This window comes from Grammomys surdaster, unplaced genomic scaffold (assembly GCF_004785775.1).
Source record: "Grammomys surdaster isolate TR1022 unplaced genomic scaffold, NIH_TR_1.0 127, whole genome shotgun sequence".
NCBI lineage: Eukaryota > Metazoa > Chordata > Mammalia > Rodentia > Muridae > Grammomys > Grammomys surdaster.
In genome coordinates, this window is record NW_021604585.1 from 5,654,045 (window position 1) to 5,675,312 (window position 21,268).

The 21,268-nt window shown below is 42.6% G+C and overlaps 1 protein-coding gene across 2 annotated transcripts in view; it reads right to left on the bottom strand.

The window, feature by feature from the left end:
• Window positions 1–21,268, bottom strand: part of LOC114640955 (coiled-coil domain-containing protein 170-like) — a 43,871-nt gene that overhangs the window by 4,277 nt on the left and 18,326 nt on the right. The window contains exons 4-9 of one of the 2 annotated variants that reach the window (XM_028790047.1): window positions 19,113–19,369; window positions 15,523–15,658; window positions 11,928–12,233; window positions 9,376–9,573; window positions 4,344–4,550; window positions 1,404–1,622 (exon numbers count right to left, since the gene is read on the bottom strand). In XM_028790047.1, coding sequence (XP_028645880.1) covers window positions 1,404–1,622; window positions 4,344–4,550; window positions 9,376–9,573; window positions 11,928–12,233; window positions 15,523–15,658; window positions 19,113–19,369 — 1,323 coding nt within the window. Of the gene's footprint in view, window positions 1–1,403; window positions 1,623–4,343; window positions 4,551–9,375; window positions 9,574–11,927; window positions 12,234–15,516; window positions 15,659–19,112; window positions 19,370–21,268 lie in introns of both variants that reach the window. The other variant, XM_028790055.1, reaches the window with a different exon arrangement.

A 21,268-nucleotide genomic window follows, 5' to 3' on the forward strand; every position in this document is an offset into this window, starting at 1 on the left:
ATATGTGTGTGTGTGTGTGTGTGTGTGTGTGTGTGTGTGTGTGTATGCAAAACACACATATGAAAATAAATAAAATATAAATAATTTTTAAAATGTCTTGGCAGGCAAGTGGCACATACTTTTTGTTGGCATTTTGTCTAGGCTCTGCCCACAGTTACCTGGCAACAGCCAGGTGTGCCTGGCTCACTATAAAAGGGGCTGCTTGCCCCCTCCTCTCTCTTTTGCACTCCTGTTCTTGCTCCCACTCCTTACCCCCACTCTCTCCATTCCCTTTCCCTCTCTCTCCATGTGCTCATGGCTGGCCTCTACTCCTCTGCTCTCTCTCTGCCTTTCTCTGTCTATACTACCCTCTCAACTACCTTGCCTATGCTCTGAATAAACTATTCTATACTATACTGTTATGTGTCTGGTCACTCAGAGGGAAGGGATGCCTTAGCATGGGTCTACAGAGGCTCCCCTTCCCCCACACATGACTGCACATCCACCAAACATATTCCTTCTCTCCTTATCTTTTTATAAAACACAACACCTTTAATCCAAGCACTTGGGAGGCAGAGGCAGGAAGAACTCTGAGAAGTCAAGGCCTTGCCTACATAGAGAGCTGAGGCCAACTAAGGTTATATAGTGAGACACTATCTCAAAACAAACAGTAATTTAATAAATAATCAGAATAAGAATACATGTGTCTTTGATATTTAATGTTCTTTGTTCTGTTACTATAAAAACTTCATGAAATTGCTAGTACAATGGAACATGGTATTTGGGATAGATTAAATCATGGCTAAGCCATGGTCACTTGTGTTTGCCTTCAGAATATGTTGTGTCTCTTATCCCCTTTTGAGGTGACAGCCATGGGTTTTATCTCAAAATGGAAAATCTAAGCATGTTTGGGTGCTAACCCATGGACTGCGATATAGAACATAAAACAGTTTCCTATCTTACATGTTTCAACCATCCTAGTTAGAGGATGTGTTCACAAACCTAAGCTAAAATAAGCATATATCCTGGCCCTAGACATTCTGGATTCACATGGAGATGCACTTAACCCAACCCAAACAACTTCTCTTAGGGTTATGGCTCCTGTCACAGAACCTAAACATAAAACTACATGCTTCTCAGTGGCCATGTTTCCTGTCACATGGGAATATATGCTATCGAAAAACAGCTGCTATCAAAATAGACAAGATGTCACAGAAACCAAGAAAAGAAGGAAAAAGGCCTTGTCAGATGTTAGGTGCTGATGCTGGTGTCTGGGGAGCCCTTCTGAGAGGCTCAGCAGTGTAAACCATCTGTAATGCCATTAGCCAATAAATCCCTTTTTGTCGAAGTTAGGTAAAGTCTAAGTTGAGATGAGTGTTGATCACATCAATGAAATTAGTTTTTAGCAGCCATAAGAAAGAGACCTCTTGCTCTCGTCCTGAGACCCCTTTCAGCACACCCCTGATTGTGGAAGGGTCCAGAAGGCTCCGGGCTGGCACTTGGTGGGCCCTCTCCTTGTCTGGTCTTGCTGCCTGCTCCGCAGGATCTGATGGGGTTTTCAAGTTGTCTGTTTTGGCTGCTGTCTTCTCTTTCACAGTTTCAACTTTTGTTAGAGATTGCCTGAGCCTCTCGATTGTTTTGTCCTGTGTAAGGGTACAGTGTAAGGGAAAAGAAGGAGAAAATCATGCTCAGATTTTCTAGAAATAACAGACAAGACAACTCATCTCTCTTTGTTTTGAGGCAGGGTCTCACTTTGTAGTCCTGACTGGTCTGGAACTTGGTATGGAGACCTGGGTGGCCTTGAGTTTATAGAGATCCTCTTCCCTCTGTCTCCTAGTGCTGGGATTAAATACTTGTGATGTAACTCACAGGACTTAAAACAAGACAAAACAAAAAATGGGAACTGGGAGGTGGCGCCTTTAATCCCAGCACTCAGGAGTCACAGGCAGGCAGATCTCTGTGAGTTCGAGGCCAGCCTGGTCTACAGAGCAAGTTCCAGGACAGCCAGCTCTACCCAGAGAAACCTTATTTTGAAAACAAACAAACAAAAAAAAAACAAGAAACAACCCCCTAAAAAACAAACCAACTGAACAGAGAAAATAATCAGTCTAGGGCTGGAGAGATGCCTGAGCAGTTAAAAGCACTGCCTGCTCTTCCAGAAGACCAGGGTTTAATTCCCAAGCAAACACACGGCAGCTCACAACTGTCTATAACTTCAAGATCTGACACCCTCACAGAGATATACAGGCAGGCAAAACACCAATGTACATAAAAGAAAAATAAATTATTTTTAAAAATACATGGGCAAAAACCTCATCCGTTTCTGAATTAAGAGAATATTTCTTCACTATAATATTCATTAATAACCTACCTTTTCTAGCAATTTTATATTCTAGACATAAGAGGATTCACACATTTTTCTATGTTCTCAATGATATTATACTCTACATTAAATATCAAAACAAAATAACTGATTTTGCAGTAGAGAAATATTGATAAACTGCATACTATATGGTCAATTATTTACTGCATGTTTGACTTTAGATGCAACTAACTCTTAAACAGTACAGCTCAAGAAGCTAGAAGCCCCCAAAACAGCAAAAAATTAATTAATTAAAAATAATCTATTGATCCAATAAATACTATAGCAAAAGCCGAGTATGCTTACTTGTGACCTCAGCAATTTATAAGCTGAGGCAGGAAGATCAGGAGTTCCAAACCAGCCTGAGCTAGTGGGTGAGCTCCTTTCTCAAACATTTCATTCAGTGAAGCCAAAAGAAGGGGCTGGAGAGATGGCACAGCCCTGGGAGTGCTTCTCTTGCAGAGGACCTGGGTCTGGTTCCTGTAACCCACATTACAGAGCTTACACTCTCCTCTAACTCTGCTTCCAAGGGACCTTGGAATGCCCTCTTCTGGCCTCTGTGGGCATTTGGGTACATGGTACACATAAAGTCATGTAGGTACATGCACATAAAATAAAAATACATATAAATAAATGTTTAAATCAAACAAAAAGCAAATGGTTCATGGTCGTGACAGTTTGAATACTAGTTATGTTTGAGAAGTAGCAAGCTATGCTTGGGCTTCAACAAGGGAAACAACATTTTATCTGGTGGCTGCACCCACGCCCAAGTTATAATCCTGTAGCAGTGGTTCTCAACCTGTGGGTCATGACCTCCTTGGGGGTCAAATCACACTTTCACACGTGTTGACTAAGACCACTGGAAAATACATATATTTACATTATAATTTGTAAGAGTAACAAAATTATGGTTATGAAGTAGCAATTAAGATAATTTTATGGTTGTGGTCACTACAACAGGAGGAACTGTATTAGGAAGGATGAGAACCACTGTCTTATAGGCTTCAAAATTACTTTGCATGTATACAAAATCATTTTAAGACAATAGATTTTAGACATTTCTAGTACATATATGCACGTGTGTGTTCATGTGTGTGCATGCATGCGTGCATGCATATATGTGTGTATTCATGTGTCTGTGTGTGTGCCATATGCTCCAGCATAGTAAATGACCTAGAAGAAATGAAGACATTCTAAAGGGACACTGTGTCTCTCAATTTGACAAGAAGACTATCCCAACAATGATTCCAAAGAAATGAGAATTTCCACAGAAATCTCATTCTGGGAGAAGGAAAAGTCACCAGCCAGAGGGGAAACCTGTCTCCTAGGAGGACAGTTTATAGAATTCAAACAACTTGCCGGGCGGTGATGGCACACGCCTTTAATCCCAGCACTTGGGAGGCAGAGGCAGGCGGATTTCTGAGTTCGAGGCCAGCCTGGTCTACCGAGTGAGTTCCAGGACAGCCAGGGCTACACAGAGAAACCCTATCTCAAAAAAAAACAAGACAAAAAAAAACCAACCAAACAAAAAAAAGAATTCTAACAACTTGTCAGACCGGTGAGCCTGAGATCCAGACAAGGATGGGTCCACAGTGGAGAGGACCACACCTTGTCCAGGAATGTGCAGATAAATATACATATTTAAACTCTATTTAAACTGTAATCTCACTTCTAGACTCCAAAGGTGGACTTAGGGTGAGGGCAGTCACTAGATCTCTTTGTCCTTCTTCAACATGTGGCCTAACTGAGTAAATCTTTTGGCTTTCACTCTTAGTTTGGCTCTTTTAATTTAACACTATTAACCTGGCTCTTTTCCACTGCAGGAGTCCCTTTGACCTACCCTGATCGCCCAAGAGTACCCGCACTTTATTCTGCAAACCACACTTCACTCTAAAATCAACTAATCAAATAAGAAGTATAAAAGCTCACCGGGAGACACACATGAAAACAGGAGGACCCCAAGCACGGGGCGAGCATTTGAAAACCCAGCCCCTGCACTTACTTTAAGGACATTTATTCTTGTCAGTTGAGTCTTCATGTTTTTATTTGACAATTTCAAATCACTAAGCTGCTTCTGAAGTCTCCGAATTTTCTCCTCCATTCTTGGGGCTGCAGCCATCTTGGGATTCTGCTCAAGATCCAATAACATTTCTAACTGTTTGAATTTGCTGTGTTTATCTGTGTGGGCAGTCCGGGTCCTGGAGTTTTCCTTTGTAGAAATTAACAGTATTGAAATTGAAAACTGTACTTTAAGATGTTGTTCTGGGTGAGGTCTAATGATAATTGCATAAGTAAGGTATCTTCCAGCATAAATATAAACTAATAAAATAATCAGGAAAATCAAATATGTGTTAGCATAGATGTGTCCATCTTTCCTGGGAAAGTATTAAAATGTGTTAAGGAGTTGGATAAAGATTCACATGCTGCTTATTATTATTAATTATACTCAGCATAATTTGTAATAGAAAAAATAGAAACTATGCAAATGTCATACTAGAATATTTAAAATACGTATGATAGAATATATATTCCCTAGAAATTATTTCTAAAATATCTATTAAACAAAAATAATAAAGATATAACTAGATAAAAAAATATATAAAGGAAACTATGCTTATTTTAATTATGTTAAGATTTTCATAAAATACCAGGTCATAGTGGCACACCTTTAATCCCAGCACTCTGGAAGCAGAGACAGGCAGATCTCTCTGAATTTTAGGCCAGCCTGGTCTATACAGTGAGTTCCAGGATAGCCAGGGCTACACAGAAAAACCCTATCTCAGAAAAACATAGCTACATATAGAAACTCTGTCTCAAAAACGTGTGTGTGTGTGTGTGTGCGTTATAAATGTATACAAAGAAAACAGTCAAAAGAAACTCTTCCCATAAAACACTGGTTGTCTCAAATCTTGGACTTTATTGGGGTTTTGGAGGTAGGTCTGTTACCTGTGTATTCCTGACGGCCCTGGAACTCACCATCAGGATAGCTCTAAACTCCTGAGCCTCCAGCCTCTGCCTCCAGATTAGTGGAATTGCAGGCATGTGCTGCCATGCCTGGTTTATGTGTTGCTGGAGATGGAACTCAGGGCTTCCTTTATGCTAAGCAAACACATTACCACCTGAGCGTCTCAGCCCATGTGTTTATATTTTTATTATCTACCACCTTACTGGAGTGTCTCATTCAGACTAATAGTTTTCTTTCTTGGTATTCTGAGAATGTTGGCTATTTTAGATCTGACTTTATCTCACTGTATTGTTTATAATAATGTATTTCTTTTAGATGTCTTCTTCTCTCTCCTCTTTTTCTTCCTCCTTCTCCTCTCCCCTTTCCTCTTCTCTTCCCTCCTCTCTGCTCTCTCTCCATCCCCACTGGAGATGGAAGTCAAACCAAGGTTTTTAAACATGAAATGCGCATTTTCTACCACTGAGTTCCACCAAGAGTCCTTAGATTTGTGATTTATTGTCTCTAGATGACAAAAACATCCTTTTATATTTTCCTTCTCTATTTATACAAATTGTCTTAGTTACTGTTCTATTGTTTCAAAGAGACATCACGATCAAGGCAACCTATAAAAGAAAGCATTTAGCTGGGGGCTTGCTTACAGTTTCAGAGGGTCAGTTATGACCGTCATGGCGGGGAGCATGGCAGCAGGCAGACACTTCACCAGCACAGTAGCTAAGAGCTTCTATCTTATTCACAAGTTGGAAGCAGAGAGAAACTGAGTCTAGGCCCAGTGATACACCTCCTCCGATAAGGCCACACCTCCTAATCCAAAACAGTTCGACCAACTGGGAAACAAGCATTCAAATATATGCACCCACGGGGGCCATTCTTATTCAAACCACCACACAAATATTGCGCATTTTCACCTTTCTTAAATGAGCTTGCCTAGCTGTCTATTTTATCTTTTAAAGAACATTTCACTAGTTTATTTTGACATATATGTTATAGATAAGGAAAACATAATAGACTACAATATTATGTCATTACAATTTTTATATGCACTGAGAAACAAAAAAATGTCACCAGGCTCAATTGTGGTTGTGATGTTCACTTACTTCAGTGAAGGGACCACAGCATCATCTCTGAAAGATGCATGCCTAAATAATTGGTTCCTGGGAGGACAGAGGCAGAAGGGGGGATGCGGGGATTATTATTGTTTTCCTGAGACCGTTTAAAGAGATGGAGAAAAGGATTGCTATTTGTGCTTTCTTTAAATTTAATATTGTTTAAATATCTTACATAGACATGAATCATTACTGTTCAAGTGCTGATGGGAAGGTTTGCTCTGAGAAGGCTAGGCTGACTCCATGACAGGTTTCAAATTGGCAGTTCAGGAGACGAGGCCTAAATCTCTGTTTCCAAGAACAGGGCAAGTCCAGGCCTCAGAAGCTGCCCCTCCACCTGGCCTGAGGCAGGGACAATGGGTCAGCAGCAGTTTCCAGACTTCCTCAGCTTCTTCCTCAGGAACAGTTAGTTTCCAGACCTCCCCAGCAAGTTTCCAGCTCTCACACCCCAGTAATGGTTCTGGAATGTCGCTAGAGAGGGAGTAAGTTAAAGGCCACTTACTCTGGAATTCCCTGATGCACTTTAAATCTGGACTACTAGCTCACTTGGTTGTCTTTCTATCTTGGTAATGGGAGATCCCAGCACGCTGGACTTCTCTGCAGAATAAAGCACTCTTTGCGTCTATATACTATTTGAGACCAGGGTATCATTCTTCCTCAAATCATGGAGCCTTACAGCTCGAGCTTAAACACTATGAAGCATGTTTTTTTATGTCATTTCAGAGTGAAGCTTGGCATGGTGGCACATGCCTCTTTTGGCCAGAGAGGCAGACAGATGTCGGAGTCAGAGACTAGCTTGATTTGTATATCAAATTGCAGGGCTACATAGTGAGGCCTGTCTCAAAAACAAAAATCATTTCATGGATTTTTGGGGGTTTTGTTTTGTGAAAGTTATTTAATCTTCTATGTATGAGGACTTTGCTTATATTTGCGTATGTGCCTGGTACCTCAGGAGGCCAGAATAGGGCACTGAATCCCCTAAAACTGTTGTTCCAGATACTTCTGAGCCATGATGTGGGTTAGGATTCAAACCCAGGTCTTCTGCTAGAACAACAAGCACTCTAAACTGTTGAGCCATCTCTCTAGACCCAGTGAAGGAGGGCTTTTGTTTGTTTGGTTGTTTGGTTGGTTGGGTTTTTTTTTAAAAACCTCTTCAAACAAAAAAACCAAAACAAACAAACAAAAACCAACCAAACAAACAAACAAAAACCTTAATGGTCCCAGAACTTGGGAGCCAGAAGTGGGTGGATCTCTGAATCTGAGATCAACTTGCTCTCCATAGCAAGTTCCAGATCAGACAAGGCCACATGATAAGATTCTGATTCCTGGCATGCTAAAGGAAAACAGCAAAAACACATGCAGACAGACTAAGACCAACTTAGTCAACCACAAATGAGTGAGTGACATTGCACTCTGAGCCGTTCTCAGTCTAGAACTGTGTGGTATAGGTTTGGACACGGCATATCATTCAGTGAAAAATATTGGGTTTCAGACCCGGGAACAAGCAACTGCAATGCATATTTTACATACCAAAGCAGACCTGGCCTCCAGGTTCTCCCAACATCCCTCAGTCCCTAGCTGGTATACCCTGCCCCCAGCCCAGAACTCTCCAGCCCAGGGGCTAGGTTGCCCTTCCCCAGAGGCTCTTCCCTATGAAATCTAAACCTGTTTGCTCTCCCTTTCTTCCTTCTCTCTTTTCTCCCTCTCCCTATGCATGTGTTTTTTCTCCTACCTTCCTCTCCCCTGTCTCTCCCATGGGAGCATCCCTAGTCCTGGTTCCTTAGGACCAATGAACTCTGCCACCTAACAGCAGTTTCCCAATAAACCTGTGTATATATATACTCTAATCTGCTGTGAATTGGCTCATTTCACCAGCATAGAAATAACCTTCTAAAAAAGTGCTTAAAACTCCAGAAACTCCTGGATATAAACTAGCCATTCCTATCCTTTCTGTTTGCAGCTTCCTCATGGATACATGGAACCAGAAAGCAGAGGCAAGTGGTTTACACAGGAATGATTGAGAAATATCTTCAGTCTATCACAGTAGCGTGACTCCCACCACTAGGGGGCCATGCCATTGAGTGCCATTCCTGATCATCCTCATTTAAAAGTGAATTAAGAAACGCATTAGCAGAGGGGCTGGTACACCTCTCTAATCACAGCTAGACTACGGAGACAGAGGGACTATACATATAAACTCATCCTAGGCTACACTGAGAGTTTCAGTCTAGCTTGGGTTATATTGTATTGTTAAACTAACCTCTGTCCAAAAACAAAGACAAACTATTAAAAATAAGATTCATATTAACACGTGCCATGATAAAGCTTATCAAATATATGCACAATAGAGAAAATGAAGAGAGGATTTTTAAAGAAAAGCATAAGCAACAAGGATTTGAAGCATATTCCCCCTTGGCCATTCTTAAAACCATGTGTAAGTCAGATGTGATTCCAGCACTTGGGAGGCTGAGGTAGGGAAGCTGAGAGTTTGAGTCCATCCAGGGCTACACAGTAAGATGCCAACACACACACACACACACACATGCACACACACACACACACACACATACACACACACATACACACAATATACACACACATACACACACACACACATACACACAATACACACACATACACACACACATACACATACACACACATACACACACACATACACACAATACACACATACACACAATACACACACACATACACATACACACACACATACACACACACATACACACACATATACACACACACATACACACACACATACACACACATACACACACACATACACATATACACACATACACACACACACACACACACACACACACACACACACACACAAAATACGTAACTAGTATAAGCAGCTTTAGTAATGTTAAAGCTATTGAGAAAGCAACCCAAGCTATGCTCATTCCCGGAGAAACGGGTCGCCTTGGGGACGCTCTTACTTTCTTCCTGCCCACGTCTAAGCTCCTCAGATAGCAGTTGACAGCAGCCTTTCCTTCCAGGTTTCCCAAGGGTCTTTTCTGTTCCGTGTAATTCTCTTCAGTCTGGGGTAACTCTTCAGCAGCTGCTTCATAAGGGTGGTAGAGCTGCCCGAGCCTCTTGGTGAGCATCTGAATTTCCTGCTGCAGGGCTTCTGTTTTCTGCAACACATGACATTTAATAAACACTTCCCACTGTTTCATGCTTCCCTTGCTGTCTCAAACTCTGTACAAGTTCTACTTCTATAGACACTGCTGTGACACTGAGTTACCGGAAAGATGAGTAAATTTGATATGTACTTTTTTATTGTGTGTATGGGTGTTTGCCTACACGTCTGTCTTTGTACCACCATCATACACGCCCAGTGTCCAAGGAGACCACAAGAGGCATCAGATTCCTTGGAACTGGAGTTACAGATGGTTGTAAGCCACCATCTGGGTGCTAGGAATTGAATTCAGGACCTCTGTGAGAGCAGAAAGTGCTCTTAATCATCGAGCCTTCTCTACAGCATTGGCTGTTTGGGTTTTTGAGACAGCAGCTTGTTCTGTTAGCCAGGGTAATCCTTGAACTCACAGCATTTCTCCTGCCTCAGCTTCCCAAGTACTAGTATTATAGTAAAGGACCATACATCTGGATATATTTGTCATTTGAAAGAAATAAGCAAAAATCTTAATACACAAGGATAAGATATATTCACAGTGTGAAATAAAGTTGTGTAACAATTTTGTTGTTGTTCTTTGTGACAGGGACTTGCTAAGTAGCCCAGGCTGCCCTAGAACTCTTAATGTCCTAGTGCGCTTACCCTCACCTTGGATGATAGGCATGTGCTGTCATGCCTAGCTAATATAGTACTAATTAAGTTAATATTTATTGAATTTATACTGGACTATGCTAAGCATTTATCATGTGTTCACCTGTTTAATCTTTGCAACCATGCTAAAAAGTAGGAACGACAGTTCTTGACTCTAACTTACAAATGGAACTGACACACAGTGGACCTAAGTAACCTACCCGAGAACACACAGCTTACAGATGGTGGAACTCAGGGTCAAAGCGGGGCTCTGTGCTCTGACCAAGCTAAAGTGTCTCCAGTAGAGTTAAGAACAACTTGTTCTCTTCTTCCACTTAGTAATAAAAAAGCAATCAATCAAAATTACAGTGACGAGCTGGAGAGACGGCTCTGCCGTGTAAAGAACTCACTGACCATCCAGGCTCAGTTCCCAACACCCAGGTCAGGTGTGGGAGGCACCGAGGTTCTGTGGTCACAGATGAGCAAGGGACCCAGGAATGTTAAGCACTCTGGGTTGCCTCTTCAAAGGGAGAGATGTACAACCTGTTTTCTAACCAGAAGAGTGAGAATCAATGTGATTAATAGCCCAAGGACCTTTGCACTATCTGTGTGGCCAAGATGACCAAATCAGATCCTCCCCAGACCGTTATCGTGAGCTTATCAATCTATAGACCCATCTTTATGGAAGATGCCACATGTGCTTCACAAAGAGTTTTGATGTAGCCACGTCTTAAGCTTTATTGTATGCATGGGTCTAGGTTAACTATCACCAGGAAAGTATTTACCAACTTGTGCTGTGCTTAAATATGCCTAAAATCAACCAATCAGGATTGGACTCTTGAAATTTGAACCGACACCGGCCTCCCTGGGATCATTACTCTGCTGCCTGTGGTGGTCACAGAGATGCTCACACCAGGCAGCTCACAACTATTTGTAACGCTATCTCTAGGGGATCTGTGGCCATTCTCTGGCCTCTGTAGGCACACACACAAGCAGCATATATTTATATAGATATACGCACACAAACATAAATAAAATAATAAAAACAAATCGTCAAAAAATTACAAATGAGCCGGGCAGTGGTGGCACACAGCTTTAAACCCAGCACTCAGGAGGCAGAGGCAGGCAGATCTCTATGAGTTCAAGCCCAGCCTGGTCTACAGAGTAAGTTTCAGGACAGCTGGGACTCCACATAGAAACCTTGTCTTGAAAAAATTACAAATAAAGCCAAAGAGCTTACTAGTTGGCTAATATCAAAATCTACATATTAAACTAATAAAATTGGGGCACTGGGGAGAGGACTCAGACGCTGTGCAAGCATAAGGATCCAACTTGGAATACTCATCACATATAAAAAACATCTGTAAATCAAGTGCTAAAGGCAGGCAGATCCCTAGACCCAGGGTCAACCTCTGGCCCCCACATGCACCAGCACACACACATATGCGTATCCACATATTTAGGTCCACTCCCACAAACACATACACTAAAAAACAAAATTCAGCTAGACAATAGCGGTGCATGCCCTTAATCCTAGCGGGAGGATCTCTGTGAATTCAAGGCCAGCCTGGTCTACAGAGCAAGTTCCAGGATAGCAAGGGCTACACAGAGAAACCCTGTCTTGAAAAACCAAAAAAGAGAGGGACAGAGAGAAACAGAGAGAGAAGAAAAGAGAAAGAAAAAGAGAATTAAATCAGAAAGAATAGTTTTTCTGCGTACACTTACGCATTTCCACGACTGTTCGTTAGCTCCCATTTCCTGGATCCTCTCTTTCACAGCTTCTTCTGTGGCTAGTATGGGGCCGATGCTGTCACTCAACAGAGTAGCCAACTGACCAAGGAAATCCTGGTGGTGGGATTGCTCAGCTGTGGTTTCCCAGCTGCAGGGATATGGAGCTCTGTCCAACTCAGACGTTAGTTTTTCTTTGTGGATCAAATCTTGTTGACATTTATCGACAGTGATTTGCCCATCAATTGATCCTTCAGAGTAAACAATGTTGTCTCTCTCAAAGTTGCAGATTTCATCGTTGTCCTAAACGTACCAACACAAGGATCAGACTTCCCACTTGAAACTTAATATGGAAACATCTATATCACTACTTATGAACTGTGAGTTCAGTATTAACACACCACCTCAGGTGAAAAGACCCTTAATTTGAAACATTGGAGCCACAAAAGAAACAAGGGCACTGACTTAAGAGACGCTAACAGCAAGAAGGAGGAACTGAAATAGCCCTTGTTCTGAGAGCAGACTCTACAGAACACTCAGGCTCACAGAGCACAAGGAATTTTAAAAGTTATCATTTTATTATGTTTCATTATCTTATTTATTGTTATGAGGGAGGTGGCATGTGCCATATATGCATATGGAGATCAGAGAACATCCTGCAGGAATCCCTTATCATCACATGGTTCCAGGAATCAAAATCAAGGCATCAGACTGTCACAAAATGTGCCTTTATCTGCTGAGCCTACGCACAGGCTCTTTTTGGTTTAGGGGGGATTTTTTTGTGGGTTTTTTGTTTTTTGTTGTTGTTTTTTTGTTTTGTTTGTTTTGAGAGAGGTGCTTGGTTTTAGACCTGGGAAAGGGACTGAGGTGCATATTTTACCTATCAGTCCCGATCTGGCCTCCAAGTTCTCCCAGCATCCCTCAGTCCCTACCTGGCATACTCTGCCCTCAACCTTGAACTTTCCAGTCCAGGGTCTGGGCTACCCTTCCCCCAGAGGCTCTCCCTCTTCTTAATCTCTCTGTGAAACCCCTTTTTCTCTTTCTGTCTCCCTCCTCACCTCTTTCCCCATGGTGACTTCCTTTGCCTCAGTACTTGGGGTCAGTGAACTCATCTTCCTGAGAGCAGCTTCCCAATAAACCTGCCTTTAGTATAATCTAATCGGGCTTGAATTGGCTTGTTTCACTGGTGGTGGAGAAATAACCTATCAAGGTCTTGCTGTATAGTCCACACTGGAGATCCTTCCCCAGTGCTGGGATTACAGCTATATGCCACCATGCCCAGCTGGAAATGATTATTTTGTAATTTCTAATGAAATAACTGATTTGGAGGCCACCAATGAATATTGAAGCCATTGAGTAAAGAACTGTCAAGGAAACGTGTTTTCATGAAGAATTATATTCATGTAGGGCTGAAACTGTAGTTCAGAGGTAGAGCGAGTGCTTACTTACCTAACACTCGATAGGTCCTAAATTCAATTCTCAGTTCCACAAGAAAAAAAGAATCAATGCTTAACAAATGTAACAACCTCGATAGTGTAAGCGAAAGAGGTCACCTCTCTTCCTCCTGGCCTATTTCTGTTGCAAAGATGACAAGAGTAACAGAGAATGCTGAGCTTTTCTTAATTAAAAAATATTTTTTTGTTGTTGCACATGTATGTCACAGTGTGAGGATGGAGGTCAGAGGACAACTTTTGGGAGCTGATTTTCTCCTCCTACCATTAGATGTGGGAATTGAAGAATGGTGACCAGATTTTCTCAGGAAGACATACTACCAGCTGAGCCCGTCGCTAGCCCGGGGCGGGGGGGTGGGGTGGGGGAGCTAGACCTGCTCAGATTCCAGTTCTTGGAGAATTTCTGTTTTTAAGGAGAGATTCCATAGCAGAAGCTCAAAAGGGAGAAAGTGTTAAAATCTTGAGATGCAAACAAAAATTGGAATTACACTGGAAGTAGTTCCTGAATGTGTACGTGTGTGCATGTGTGTGTGTGTGTATGTGTGTGTATGTATGTGTGTGCATGTGTGTGTGTGTATGTGTGTGTATGTATGTGTGTGCATGTGTGTGTATGTGTATGTATGTGTGTGTGTATGTATATGTGTGTATGTGTGCATGTATATGTGTATGTGTGTATATGTGTATGTATGTGTGTATGTGTGCATGTGTATGTGTGTATGTGTGTGTATGTATGTGTGTGTGCATGTGTGTGCATGTGTGAATGTGTGTGTATATACGTATATGTGTGTGTATATGTATGTATATGTGTGTGTGCATGTGTGTGTGTGTGTATGCTATATACTCATGTTGATGAGACAGGCTGACTCCATGACAGGCTTCACATTGGCAGTTCGGGGGTTAGGCCTAAAAAACAGGCTTCAGGCAGCTAGTCAGAAACTGCCCTGCCACCTGGCCTGAAGCAAGGGCAGTGGGTCGCCCACAGTTTCCAGCCTTCATACCCCAGTAATAGTTTCCGAGTGTCCTTAAGAGATAGAGCAAGATAAGGCCACCTACCAGAATTCCTCAACAACAGATTTCAGCCCCTTTTCCCCCCCAATAATGGTTTTGGAATGTCCTAAGCAATAAGGACATCTACCCTGGAATTCCCATAATGCGCTTTAAATTGAGCCTGCTAGCTCACACGGGTGTCTATCTTGGTAATGGGAGACCCCAGCATGCTGGACTTCTGCAGAATAAAACACTCTTTGTGTCTACATACTATTTGAGTTTGGGTCTAATTCTTCGGAGAATCATAGACTCTTACAGTGTTTACACAGATGTGCATGGCTGTGTGCGTGTGTGTGTGTGTGTGTGTAGATGTGCATGGCTGTGTGTTTGTGTGCCAGAAGGTGACAGGTGTGCCCAGCTAACATTCTCTGTTTTACTCCTTTGAGGAAGGGTATCTGCTAAACCTGGCAGCCAGAAAACCACAGAGATCATCCGGACTTGGCCTTTTCTGTGCTGGAGATACAGGCATGCCTGCCCATGCCTGGCTTGTTACATGGATGTTATAATTCTAACACTGGCCCCCATGCTTGCACACAGCAAGCATTCTTAACCGCTAAACCATCTCTTCAGCCCTTGGGCTTTTTTCCCTCCCAGAGGGATCTCCCACTTTAACTGAGTCACACAGGTCCTGTTTTACACAGTAACTTGTGATGGTCTGAGGAGCTCACAGTAAACTTACACAGCTCCCTTGACAGTTGTCCGTCTCCTCCCCTTCTCTTTCCAGTGCAGTTCCTTCTGGAAAATCCACAGAACTAGATGTCAATGGCCAAAGAAAATGACACACCTAGTCTGGGCTACATTCAGAGACTGGAAGCAGGAGCCAATCTGAACAAGAAACGGACGACTCTGATCTCTCACTTCCGCATCACCCCCACCCCCACCCCCGGAGTTGACTCATGGCCCCGTTCCTCCCCTCCAAATCTTTCTTTAAAATCACAGAGACCTTGCAGTTCTCCTGGCTGTCCCGATGGCATCCACCGGGACGACACATGATGGTCCATCATGTGTCTTTTGATCTTCCATTCACAAGAGGACTGACCCCCTACCGAATACGAACCCTTTACCCTGGGGAAAGAGTCAAAACTGACTCTCACCTTCACTGGGAAAATATCCAAGGAATCTTCCGGTCCTTTCAGATTCCTATTGGGAGAGAACCTGCTGGGGCAGGACCGCCTTTTCTCCAGAAGCTCCGCCTTTCGCTCGGCCAGCTCTCTTCCCAGCAGGTGTTCCCTGGGTAGGACAGCAGTGGTCAACAGTGCAATGTGATCAGCTCAAACAATTTTTAATATGACTAAAATAAATCTTTTGAGACATGGTTTCTCTGTATAACACCCCTGACTGTCACCGAAGTTATTTTGTAGATCTGGATGGACTTGAACTCAAAAAGATCTGCCTGCCTCTGTGTCCCTCGTACTGGGACCAAAGCTGTGCACCATCCACACCCAGCTCGACTTTTTTTAAAATAAATAAATAAATAACTGAATTAAATTAAAAAAAATCTAACAAACCTATAACTTCAGCAGCACTGTAAGACAAGAAACAGGATGATACAGAAACAATATAAGAAAAAAAAATAACCCTAGATTTCTAGTAAAAATCAAAGACATTAATTGAAAATCCAAGAAGGTTTGCGACTCTGAAACAGGATGACTGTACAGCCACATCACAGTCAAGCCTCTACCAATTAAAAACAAGAGGAGAGGCATGAGTAAGCTTTAAAGAGAAGAAGTCATTGGCTTACTTTCCTACAGAAATAATAAATGTCAGAAGAGAACATCTCTCATTTCCCTTCCATTGCTGTGATAAAGGCTACAACCAAAAGCAAATGGGGAGAGAAGGACTTTCTGGCTTACGTTTCCATGGCAGAAGGCATCATCAAGGCAAGACAGGGAGGGACCAAGGCAGGAACCTAGAGGCAGGGCCTGAAGCAGAGGCCCTGGAAAAGTGTTGCTTACTGACTTGCTTAGTTTCCTTTCTTATATACCCCAAGACCAGTGGCCCAGGGGTGTGGCACCACTCACAATGGGCTGGTCTCTCCCACATCAACCATCAGTTAAGAAAATGCACCACAGACTTCCCTATAGGCCCATCTGATGGAAGAACTTTCTCAATTAAGATTCCCTCTTCCCAGATACATCTCAGTTTCTGTCAAGTTGACAAAAAACAATGAACTGAATATTTTATTTTTTTAAGATTTATTTCATGCATATGAGTATACCATTGCTCTCTTCAGACACACCAGAAGAGGGCATCATATCCCATTACAGATGGTTGTGAGCTGCCATGTGGTTGCTGGGAATTGAACTCAGGACCTCTGGAAAAGCAGTCAGTGCTCTACCCACTGAGCCATCTTTCTAGCCCAGAGTTCAATATTTTAAACTTCTGAAAGATGGGCTGATGGACCTCTGTTGACTTCAAGGCCAGCCTGGTCTACATAGCAACTTCTAGGCTAGCCAAGGCTACATAGTGAGATCCCTATATAAAATGGGGAAAGGGCCAGGGAGTTTGAGAGAAAGCTGGGTTCAGTTCCCAGCACCCACATTGGGTGGCTCACAATCACCTGTAACTCTGGCTCCAGGAGATCCAGCTTCCTCATCTTAGTAAGAAGATGTGTACACTGTGACCCTAACCTAGCTGCTTGAGTATGTAAGGGTGCAGCTGCCTCTGTCGGAAAGCAGTCTGGAAATGCCTTACAAATAATTCAAAGAAGCTGGGTATGGATACATGTAATCCCAGCATGAGGGAGGCAGAAGAATTACATTACAAATCCAAATTCCAGGAGACAGAGAATTTGAGGCCAATTTGAACTATAATGAGATCCCATCTCAACACAAACAAACAAAGCAAATAACATCAAAAATTTAAACAGTTGCTATATAGTCCAACAATACCTGAGGGGAGAATTATATAGATGTCTGTATGAGGATGTTTATAGCAGGATAAGTCATAAAGCAGAAAGCCCCCCTAGAACTAACCCATATGTCCTTCACTAAATACATGGCTAAACAGCACGTCGTGCCCCCAAGACATAGCTCAATGTAAGAGGAGCTAAGATACTGATTAATGCTACAGTCCAGGGGAACCCTGAGAACATTGTGTTGTTTGGGTCCAAAAATTGCTGAAGGAAGACTCCAGACTCATATAGTATGCAAAAACAAAGAACATTTATTCTGCAGAAACAGCCAGCATATTGGGGGGTGGGGGTCAACCATTCTTTGAAATGTCACCCCCAGATAAAGGCACGAAGGTCTTCTTATAGGGAACCAGGGGAAAATTTCATTGGCGGGTGCTAGGCAGTCACAGGGGATCAGTGGTCTACATTCCTACGTCATGAACATTCAACCATGGGATAAAATAGGGCTGCCCAGAGCACGGCTTATCCCATTCTGAGATAAGATATTTCCCATATTCGTGGTTATTCTCAGGCTGTTCTTTGGGAGAGGGTTTTATGATCTTGTTCTGGATATTACGGTCTGTTCCTAGAGCTTGGGATCTAGTTTCTGGGACTTATGGTCTATTCCTGACGCTGGTACATTATGGCCTCTTTTCAAATCAGGCCTGGTCTTCAAAATAGAGACAAATGGGATCCATAAATAGGGACAAACGGGGTTTATATCATCCTTTCAGTGGTAAGGGAAAGTAAAAGAAATCAAGAGGTCACATGTTTTATGTTATACTCACACTGAATGTCTAGAATCTCCACAACTGTGGAGAAGGAGGAACAGTAGTTTCCAGGTGCTGGAGAAGCACAGCCTCCCTGGGTGTGGAATCTCCACTGGAGGGGATGGAAATGTTCTAAAACTAGAGAGTGCTGATGGCTGGCTAACCACTAGAGTGTCTATGCTTTAAGGTGGTTATCATGCTGCTTAGGAAAAAAGGGGGGAGAGGAATGTCGGTGGTGTGTGACACGCGCAGGTCAATCTACAATAGCATTCTTCGAGAGCCCTCCATCTCTCTCTGTTGAGACAGTTCTCTCACTGAGACCCAGGAATCTTCAACAAGGAATCCGGGCCAGCCAGCAAGCCTCCCAGGAATCCATCTGGTTCAGCATCGCTGTGCTAAACACTTAGCCGCACACACCACCAACCTCAATAGTTTGAGTTGGTACAGGGGAATAAACTTCAGGGGCTCATGCTGCCAAGGCAAACACTTTACCAACAGAGACATCCCCTCACCTCCTGTCTTCGTTTGGTTTCTGTTCCTGTGATAAAAACCTGACCAAAATTAACCTGGGGAGGAAAAGGTTTCTTTAGCGTACAGGTCACAGTTTTTCACTGAGGTGAGCCAGGGCAGGAATTTACAATAGGAACCTGGAGACAGAAACAGGGCATGAAGGAATGCTGCTTACTGGCTTGCTTCCCATGGCTTGCTCAGCCTGCTTTCTTATATAACCCAAGACCCTGTGCCCTCCCATATCAACCATTAATCAAGAAAAATGCCCCCACAGACTTGCCTACAGCCCAGGCTTATGGAGGTATTTTCTCAGTTGAGGTTCCCTCTTCCCAGACTATCCTCGCTTGTGTCAAGTTGACAGAAAACAAAAACGAAAACAAAAATCTAACCAGTACACTCCCAAAGTATCAGGTATTAAGTGAAATTCTATAAAATTATTTGATCAGGAATATGGGCTTATATACAATTTGAAAATATATGACAAAAAGATTATACATATATCAATCACTACCTTAGACGGTTCTCTAGGTCTATAACTCGCTCAGTTAGACCCCAGTTGTGTCTTCCAAAACTCTGAGGTTTTGTGTTTTTCAAAATCTTAATCTTCATTAGAGAATCAGTAAGGTCCTGAAGGTTCTTGACGTCATCTCTCAGGGACATTATCTGTAGCATCTGCTGGGCATTAGTTTCTTTGTAACTCTCTAACTCAGTCTTCATCTCTTGCAAAGACGATTCTTTCATGTAGAGCTTGCTTTGAAGATTTCTCATCTAAGGAGTAGGGGAAAAATATTACTTAAAGTAACTTCTTGCTTTAAATATCTTGATGTTAAGTCACCGTGAATATAAATTACACATTGCTAGAGAATAAAATGAAGCTTTTTGAATTTATTCCTTAACAGTGTATCTTAGTGTTTAAAAGTCCTTTAAAATAAAACACAATGGCACAGTATGTTTGAAATAGTTTACCAACATTAAAACTGTGTGAGTCTTTAGTACTTCCATAGCTATTAAATTACAGGAATAATGGATTTGGGGATTTCTGTCACAAAGGGGTGATGCTATAAGGCTATGTCTAAGGATATATCTTCCTTTCTGGTGTGTAGCTCACACACAGGCAGTGTTCACAGATCTGTCTTAGTTCCTGATCTTATTTGTACTAGTGGGAAAAATAAGAGGGGGAGAATCCAAAGGAAGAGCAAAGATTTAAATGGCTAACTGTAGCTGGGTGTAGTGGCACCTGCTTTTAATCCCAGCACCTGGGAGACAGAGGCAGGAGGATCTCTGGTCTACATAGTGAATTCCAGGACAACCAGAGCTATGCAAAAAGACTGTCTCAAGCAAAAGCGGGGAGAGGGGGTGCTAGCTGTGTGATAAAGGAGAGAGATGCCTTTGCAGTGAAAAGAGCTGATTGTACTTCTGGAGAACCCAGGTTCGGTTCCAAGCACCCACACACTACCTCACAACCATCTCTAACTCCAGTTCCTCAAACCCTCTTCTGGCCTTCGTGGGCACCAGATTGGCATGAGGTGCACAGATATACATGCAGATAAAATAAAGTTCAAAAGTATTTTAAAAGACTGATAAAGGGGAGAAAAGACATAAAGTTATAAAGGGAAGGAAGAAAGATGGCTTTGCTGGAGGAAGAGGAAGTCTGAGAACAGCAGAGGGACGTGAAGGAGGAGACCAGTGGGGTGTGGAGGTTCATGCCTGCAGGAAAATAAGGGTGCTTAACACCAGCCAGGGCTACATAGTGAACCTCTGGCAATAATAATAATAATAATAATATAATTACCATTCTCAATAATAGGTATTATATAATTATATCAATTATTATTAAACAATAAATAGAGTCACAACGACAGTTTGAAGCCTGTACTTAGAACTGAGAGTGTTTAACAACTTTTGCACACCAATCACCAATCTCAGGGGTTGACATCCAGGTGTGTGTCATTTCGTTTCCAAACGTTCATTCTGCTCTTGATTTCACAGGTTCAAATGTCTACACTGGAATGAATCTACCTGCCTGCTTTCAGGGCTCTTTCTCTGAGGTGCATCAGCCTGACACAGCATAGTACATGCTGCTGACTCGTCCTCCAAGGGCTAAGAAGCTCACCACACCAGAGCCCAGAATCACAGGCAACCCAGAAGACAGACCCAGCACAGTCTTAGTGGTGTTAGACACCAGGCTGACTCCTCCAACATCTCTCCTTTCTCCCAGGACAGGTTAGGATATGGCTCTAGTAAACAGCCACTGGCTGACATTCACAGACCATGGATAAACACCAGCCCTAGCTGGTCAGAGGTCCAGCAAGCATGTGAGAAAGGGATCACTGCCATAATGCTTTATGAAGCAACCACAGCTTTGCCTTTCTGGATGGTTACTGCCTGAGAGGCTGCTCCTCTACAGTTACCACTATGGAGACCAGCTAATTCCTCCCCAGTGCTGTACGGAATAAACACACTGAGGTTTCAGATTGTTGTGATAGTAAGCAAGGCTCCATAGCACATGCACAGCCTCCTGACTCCCGCTTTTCTTTACGAACACGTCTGAGTGGTGTCAGTCATGTCTTCATTCTTCGTCAGGGTTGCAGAGCCAAGCCGCAGGGGCAGAGGTGCTTATGAAACATCTCTGTTTGCCAGTAAATAAAATACACGAGTTGTTTCAGA